Source organism: Poecilia reticulata, linkage group LG10 (assembly GCF_000633615.1).
Source record: "Poecilia reticulata strain Guanapo linkage group LG10, Guppy_female_1.0+MT, whole genome shotgun sequence".
Classification (NCBI taxonomy): Eukaryota; Metazoa; Chordata; class Actinopteri; order Cyprinodontiformes; family Poeciliidae; genus Poecilia; species Poecilia reticulata.
Genome location: NC_024340.1, coordinates 11605713 through 11614199, shown reverse-complemented (window position 1 = coordinate 11614199; position 8487 = coordinate 11605713). Strand labels below are relative to the sequence as shown.

Genomic DNA, 8487 nt, shown 5'->3' with positions numbered 1-8487 from the left:
GGGGCATAAAAACAGAAAAAAATGTTGAAGAATTTTACAGGGCAATGAAGCAAAGTCCATCCAGTAGATTATGAACACACAGATTGTGCTCCATCTTAACAAGTAGAAATACTCAAACAGGAATGAAGCTAATCATATTCAAAGCTGTTTTGTGTTGTTTTGTTCCAGTGGGTTTTTTTCCCTCCCAAGTTTGCATGAATCACAACAAAAGCATGAAAAGAAAAAAAAAAACAACAACCTGAGGATAATTATATCACCTCACCCCAGTCGTGGCACTAGAGCAAGTTCTGCAGAATCATGACAAAGGACATGCAAGTTCAGGCAGACATGGTATAAGTCTGWGATGGAAACCAACAAAACTTTGTTCAGCTTACACCACTATACATGTGTTACCACAAGGTTTTTACCTTACCTGCAGATTCGAATGGATAACCAAACAAAAGATAACAAGGGGAAAAAAGTCAATTTAGCAATGCAGATTTTTCTAATCTATATATTATTTCACACAATTTTTCTACTCTTCTTAGCAAAAATAAAAACTAAAGTCATTTAAGAAAGTAATCGTTCTTCTTGCTGGACCACTCATCACTCAATCTGCCACTTGTGCTGTAGACCTTGGTCAGCTCACGGAAAAGCATTTTATTTTTTTCACTTTTCTAAATGTACATTTTTAAGATTTCTGAAGCAAACGTTTGTGTAATTACGAACACTGAGAAGGAGCACAGAGCCTTGGGGTCGTAGCCTCCAAATTAGAAAGCCAATTTTTAGGCAGGCATTAGTATTGTCTGCTTTTCAGTCATGCAGATTTAGAACAAATTACTCTAATGTTAACTCTTGAGGATATATTYAGCCCTTCATTGTGTCTAGTTTTTGTTTCTCGTARACCTCTCCAGTCGACAATTGATATTATTTCTCTTCAAWGGGAAGAACTGAATAAAACACCTGTTAAGGTGTCCCCTTTTTCTGAATTTTGATCAATTACATAGTTAATAAGCAACACTTTGAGAACCAAAGTGGACAGAGGTTTGAACAGAACTAAAACCAAAATGGTGTTTGCTCGAACCACGTCTCAACAAAACTTGTGTTATCATAAGGACAGAGCCTAACACACCCTCACAATCCCAGCAGGCAGTTCTGGTTATATGTAAGTGCTAACACTCTTTGCTTTTCAAGCCCTATCWGCAAATCAAATGTACCTCATGGCACAGAAAGGTTGGGATTGAAAGGAATTCAAATGAATGGAACAAATGAAAGCAATCTGAACTTTGAGCTTTGCCCACATTACTTCCTTTTATCAAACTTTCCCAGAGTGTAATGTGAGCCCATAAGGTTAAATTTAGGTCAGAAATACTAAGACACTACAGCACTACTGATACTGGAAGACAACAGTTCTCCTTATTGATTGTTATGACAGTCTTTTTTTTTAATCACCTATTAAGTTTGGAAATGAATGCAAACAGGAAAGTTCTTTTTTCTAATCCATTTAAAAATAAGACTCAGTCTTTGAATATTTATCCTCCAACTCTGCTGTAGGTAATTTTGATCTCATTTGTCATTCTGTTTTTATCACTGTACCTTTGTACTTGATCACAGAACAAATAAACCCCCTGGAACAAGATGTTTCTGTAACAGCGTTCTTATTCTGGTTTGAGGATCGTTTCCAGAAAGTTCTGACTAATGCTGRTGTCAGAAGCTTGTTTTCCATGAGGACAGAGATTCTCAGCACATGAAAAGATTCCTCGCTGAGCAAAATCATCTTTTACCTCAACCACCTGCAAGACATGTCTCCAACCTCTTTGAAACGCACACTTATCTAAACGACCTGTCTGACTCAATAAAATGCGCTTAAAGATTTTTAAAGTTTGCTTGTTTTTTGTTGTTGTTTTTTTTACCAGAGCACACCTATACAGAAGAAGTCAAATGTCAGATTAAAGTTAAAAATTCTCTGAACAGGAAAAGCTTTTTATTTTTTACAAAGATTTAGATCTTACGTTTTGCTAAAATGTCATGTTGTAACAGTTGGCACACACTGKGSGRMCYGTWGRRRTCACAATGTACAAGCTTGATACTGTGAGAAATTGATACTAACCTGAGTAACACTTTATTATGYAAGATTTAGTACATGAGAGATTTATTCAATTCTTGCTCTACAACTAATGAATGGAAAGCAAGCTCTAAAACTGGAGTTGATWCAGTTTTTGGCAAAAGTATTCACACCCTTGATATACATGTATATTTTTACATTTGGCCTCATTACAAAAATAATACTTGAAGTATTTTAGTTAGATTTTCTAAGGAAATAATTTAATATGTAGGCCCAAAATTCTTTGGTGTGGATTTGCATCCAGCCATGTTTAACTTGTTACCCCTAAATAAATTTCACGTGACTTGTAACTATACCCCATTTGCACTTAATTTGAACACAAAATAAATACAGCTSTCCGGTGAAGACTTCAGCTAGAAAACATTAGTGAACAATCACCCTCATCAAGACGACCGAGGAACAAAGCAGACAGGTAAGATGTCAAGTTGTGGAGAAGTTTAAAGTRAAGTTAGGTTTTCAGCCTTTCAAATCCATCGTCTGAAAACTGAAAAGCATATGGAAAAGTAGAAAAAGACGTTGTTGTACCGACTTGTTAAGCAAGGAGAGTATCAGAGATATAGCCAACAGGACTACAGTGACTCTGAAGAGGCTGAACTGATCCACACGTCAAAAAGCAGCATCTTTTGACAACAATTCGTCTCACCCTCCAAATTCTGGCAAACGGAAAGCTATTGCCGAAAGCCATTTGATGTTTCMGTTTAGGGATACAACTAGCATGTCAACTAAAACTGAACTTGCTTGGCCACAAATGCAAAGCTCTACATGTGGAAAACTAACCCTGCCCCTCATGCTCACTGTTTATTTATAAAACTACTTGTGCTTTTTGTATCCACGTCACACACTTGAAATAATTCATCAACCAACAAAATATCTAAGCAAGTAGTCGTAATGTGATGAGGCTGTACAGGTACACAAAGTATCTTGAATTACATCCTGCTCCGAAGAGTTCACTCGAGACCAGATCGGCTCAGGTAAATGTTAATACCGGGGGCTAACAGATTCAGCTCTAAATTGGTCTTGACGGGTTTGTTCCCAAACAAATGCATTCACACGTGTCCCTCGATGGCCTTCCACCTGCGGGAGATCATCCGATGAGSACCGTGGCATCAACTGTGAAACACACAATGTGGAGCTGTGGAGCTGCCTAATGGCACTCTGCATCCAACCAATTCGGTAACTTGGTTACAGCTTAACAAGCTCTTAATTACAGCATGCAGAGCTTCCACACATTTCAGCAGCTCAGGCAGAAAATGTGATTAATTAAATAGATGTGAGGAATGCATCTGTTCTAGGGACGAGAGAAGGTGAGTTGTTTTCTGGCGTGAATGTCTGGCTGTCTCGGGCAAGCTTGGGGGAGAGGAGAAAATTCACTGAGAAAAGCAGCACTAGCGTGAACCCAGCAGAGTATTTGTGGGCCTTACAATCATTCTCTCTCAATTTAGGCAGTGTTTTCAAGCTTGACAAGATCGCTATGAGAAAAACAAATGGACTGATTTAAGAGGAATAACCCCCCCGTCTCTATCTATTTGAGCAATGCACGAGTCTGTCTATCAAAATCCGGCTCCGCAGCTCACGTACAAGTGGGAAACATCTTCTTGTTATTATCAACGGAAACAGCCAGCRAGCTGGAACTTGTTCCATAGYTTCACACAAAGCGCCGATACGAGCCCGTTGCCTTGGCCTGAGCGTCAAACTGAAAGAACACAATATGAGTCAAACACAGCACCACGGCCCTCTGACTCAATATTTCCCCGCTTGAATCCCCAATCCATTCGAATTACAAAGCGCTTTCATTTCAGGCAAATTACTGCACATTCACACACTTTTTTTTTTTCTTCTACGTAAAACTTCAGCTCACGGGATGTTTATCTAGTTCATATTACCTCAGTTTTACATAATGCAAGTGTGTCAGAATTCCTCGGTTTTTAAGGTCTTGAGGTGCGGGTAGGCGATGGCGAACAGGAAGAGAGCATCTGCGTTCCATATATTTAATGAGCCAATTAGAACATATGCATAATGGATGAAAACAAGAGCCTCGCACACCACCAGTGCCTCCCTTTCAAGCTGGTCTTTGTTCTTACCATCGCCTCTTTGTGAATTCGAGGGTTTGCGAGTGCAGAAAAAACAATGCTGTCAAGCAACGCCTGAACACTATGGCTGCGGAGACTTTTAAAGGAGATGTTTGAAAAGAGGCAGAGCTGTGTAGTATTCAGGCCGTGTGGCCTTTTCTTTACAACTGCGAGTGGGAAGACCCTCCGGGGCAGACAGACACACCATTACTTCACCCACAGACATTATACCACACCAAGCTGTACAGAGGCGATGGGGGGGGTGAGGAAGGGAGTGGTGAGTCAACCTAAACAGATAAACTTTTCACAATCAGGAGGGATAAAGATGGTGGACTTAAGGAGTTATCCCATCACTCAGGTTGATAGTACCAACACCTAGAAATATATTAAACAATCAGAAACAAATACTCAGTTAATTAGCTTATTTCTTTTTAAAAACATTGATATTGTGACCTAAGACCTTCTAAACCACTATAATGCCTCTCCTAGGGGTAACAAACTGTAAAACCTAAATCAAAACAATCACAGTTAATACAAGCTTATGTGTTACATGATTAGTGGCTGATTAAAAGACACATTCTCGAGCCACTTTGTTAGGTACACCTCTTCAGTTGCTTGTCTAATGCCTAAACTCAGAAGGTTTAGGCATTAGACATAGTGAAGATGACTTGCAAACGATCATACCATGACTCAAAATAAGGCAGAAAGAGGATGYGATGACTTTGTTGGTGCCAGACAGGCTGGTCTGAGTATTTCTAAAACTGCTGATGTGCTGGATTTTTTATTTTATTTTTTTGACACACAACCATCTCGAGTTTCCAGAGAATTGTCTAAGTAAGAAAAAATATCAGTGACCAACAGTTGTGTCAACAAAAATGTCTTACTGACGTCAAGTGTCAGAGGGCAAGCGGCAGACTGATGCAGCATTACAAAAAGGCAACAGTGGTTGCTTGCAAAAAAGGCMGCCCRGATACCGTCTCTGAACACGTCAGCCCCTGAAGCACCAGAAAACCGTACTGGCTGCAACTGCCATCAGCTAAAAACAGGAAACTGTGGCTGCACTTTCCACAGACCTCTAAAAGTGAACAATAACAGAGTAGAAAAATATTACGTGGTCCCATGAATGTCGAGGCACCTTAGTACAAATTATTTGTTTAAGAGCTGCAGCCCAGGTTAATTTTGTTGTTGACGCTGTCCATCCCTTTAAACCCACAGTACCCATCTTCTTATGGCTATTTTATGGATATTTTACAGCCATTTCATGAAGATAACACAACCAACTCAAACACTGTGCAAACTGGTATATTGAACATGACAATGAGCTCAATGTACTCCAATGGCCTGCAGTCACCAGATGACAACTCAGGGAAACTTTAGGATGTACAGTAGCAGAATGGGAGATAAGTATTACGAATGTGCAGCCAATAAACTTGCAGAAAGTATGTGATGCCATCATCTCATACMAAAATCTCAGAGGAATGTTTCTGACACCTTGTTGAGTTTGTCATGAAGATTCAATGCAGCTCTGAAGGCAAAAGGGGTCGCTACCAGGTTGCTAGTTCAACTTGGTGCTATCAGTGTATAGTATTAAACTACACAAATGCATGTTCTTACAGGCAAAATCAACCACTTATTAAGTAAAAAAATATGTATAAAACAAAATTCAACCAACAAAACAAGAAGTAAGAACAACAAGCTAACTTTACTTTAAGATATTATTTTTGATTAACCTACATGAAACTAGGTAAACCCAAACAAATTACCAAGCTCTTCCTTTCATAAATGGGAAACATTTTGACTTACGAGTTAATTTACATTAGTCATTCACTTGGTGACATTGTCACCAAATGAAAATACGCTCAGGATAGAAAAAGCAGTGCTTATTTAGCACATAGAATGTGCTAAATAAGCTATAACAACGCTACTGGGTCTATCTTAAACGTTTTAAGCCATTTCATTGTCATTGTATTGAACTTAAAAAATTGTTCCACCTGAATCAGAACAATCAAGATCAGTAGCTTATCGGTTATGTAAGAAATCATTAATTAGACAAATCAGAACAGCAACTGCCATAAAAGACTAATTAAATGCTTTTAAATATAGAATAAATGAATTAATACATAAAATAATAGTAAATCAAACATGAAAAAACATTTGTTCCACACCAACGGTCGTTAAGTTGAGGTAGCTTTACATTGATATAACTTTTTTTCTCAATCCGGAGACATTTAATACTAATAAAGTGAAAGTAAACGCCAAAACTCATTGAACTTACCCAGAATATAATGTTAAATCCAAATAAGAAGTATTTAACCCAGCAGCTGACTTCGGCTTCCTTTAGGTGACGGTCTTTTCCACTCATTCTTCCGAGGGATAGTAACGGCTATCTGGGAAGCTAAACTAACCTACATATATAGGTACTTCGAAAGCTCAGCTAAAGCCGCAGTTCCCGAACTACTCCCATTGAGGTTTGTTGTCTCCATTAGCTGGACGAAACACAGTTTACTCACCGGGGTCTACTGGGCTAACCAAATCAAACATAAGTCACTTGTTATCGTTCTCTTACTTGCTAGGCCAGCTAGCTCGGAACTTCTACAGTTAGCGTTAGCGGCTAACAACAACAATTCGGGGACACCTAACTAAGGCACAGACATCCATCTGCAGTTCTCCTGAGATTCAACGAAAAAAAAAGGCTTTTTATTTCTAAAAAAAAAACAAAACAAAAAAAACACAGAGATAGTGTTAAAGCAGGTAACTTCTCAGCTCGACATCCCTAATGTTATCTCGCCTACTCCATCGCTGCTAATAAGAGCCTTCATCTTTGTTTTCTTTTTTTTCTAGGGAAGCAAGCCCTTGCTGTCAAACGACAAAACCCACTGTGTTTGGCTTGTGGCCCTTTTCACCTCAAGAGCGGCCTCTTGTGTCGTCAATGAAGGTATTTTTCTCGCTGAATTGAGACATAATGTTCTTCTGGCTCATAATCTAATATTGCAGCATTGTATTGATCGGGTAAAGAAAAAGTGATTCATTAAAGATTAACACATTGCAGGCATAATACTGCACAAATTCAAATGTCACAAGAACACACATCCTCTGTTACTATAGTAGTAACATAATTTCTAACCATGTTATTTATCATTCGTGCCATTTCAATTATAGTGGTAGTAAAATTATGTTTCTGCAACAAAAAAAGGTGAGTACAGGGCCACATGTAGAAMGTTTTCAAAAGGTCGGTGGAATGGTGGCCATCATGTTGGCGTGGCACATCAAAACAACAACCTAGACAAAACAGAATTTYAATAGTTTTGTAATGCTCTCCTCATTATTAAATTTATCAAGTGTCATTCTACAAAAAGTGCTTTGAATTAAATAAATTCATTGAAACATTCTCACCCTCCTATCTAAAATGCTAATGAATTAATGATAAAGCCTATGCTTAATATACATTTATTCCCAAAATTATACATACGCCTGGCAGACTTTATATTTACAAGTGTTAGACTAAATACATTATTTCCGATGGAGAATGACACAGACAACTTCTAAAAAGGTAAGACAAGGTAAAAGAGTATCAGTTTTGAAAATGACATGGTTTTATTTAAATGTTAAGAGAGGAATGGAATGAGAATTTTTTTTTATCCCTCTCTACAAATCAGTGGGAAAATAATATCTTCCTAAAAGTCTTTAAGGTTGGAAGGTCCCACTTTCATCACTAATCTTTAGCTTTCTTGCCAGGTTCTCCATAGAATTAAAGTTGGGAATGTTGTGACATTCCTTTGACACTTTTGGGATTATTTTTCTGTACATAGTAACAATATTTGAATTTAACATTTATACTTGTATCTATTGATTCTTCTTTTCACATTTGTCATAACAGGACATGAACAGATGTAAAAAAWTTAATAAAAGCAAACGTGCATGTGCCCAATTAACAATTACCTGCYAAGGTACTGACAGTAAGTCCGATTCACACTCTGTTTTGAACAATCTGGAAAACTATCCAGTTTAATTCTAGCATATGATGTGAAMAAAAATCTGGAAACATATTGGTATTTATAGATTTTAGTCCACATTTCCAGAGYGGAAAATTTAGCATTTCTGAAAAAGATTTTAAATACAGTATAATCTCATTAGAGAAAAAAGTACCTTATATAGCTGTTGGTATGTTTATTTAGTTAATTACTTACTTATTTACTTACTTACTTACACAATTGATTTTCCTGATTTTACATAGATTTTATATAGATACATTGTTTTGTTTTATTTATTTCTATCTATTTTTAATTGTTATATTTTATTTGTTTCTGTCACTAT

At 37.5% G+C, this 8487-nt stretch overlaps 1 protein-coding gene and 1 long non-coding RNA gene across 2 annotated transcripts in view; one reads left to right on the top strand and one right to left on the bottom strand.

Moving 5' to 3' along the window:
* The window catches only part of tspan17 (tetraspanin 17), an 18649-nt gene extending 11642 nt beyond the window's left edge, over nt 1-7007 (bottom strand). The window contains exon 1 of the mRNA XM_017307205.1: nt 6449-7007. Coding sequence (XP_017162694.1) covers nt 6449-6535 — 87 coding nt within the window. The 5' untranslated portion in view covers nt 6536-7007. The remainder of the gene's footprint in view (nt 1-6448) is intronic.
* Nucleotides 6550-8487, top strand: part of LOC103471140 (uncharacterized) — a 5020-nt gene continuing 3082 nt past the window's right edge. The window contains exons 1-3 of the long non-coding RNA XR_534590.2: nt 6550-6641; nt 6747-6924; nt 7015-7108. This is a non-coding gene — a long non-coding RNA (uncharacterized LOC103471140). The remainder of the gene's footprint in view (nt 6642-6746; nt 6925-7014; nt 7109-8487) is intronic.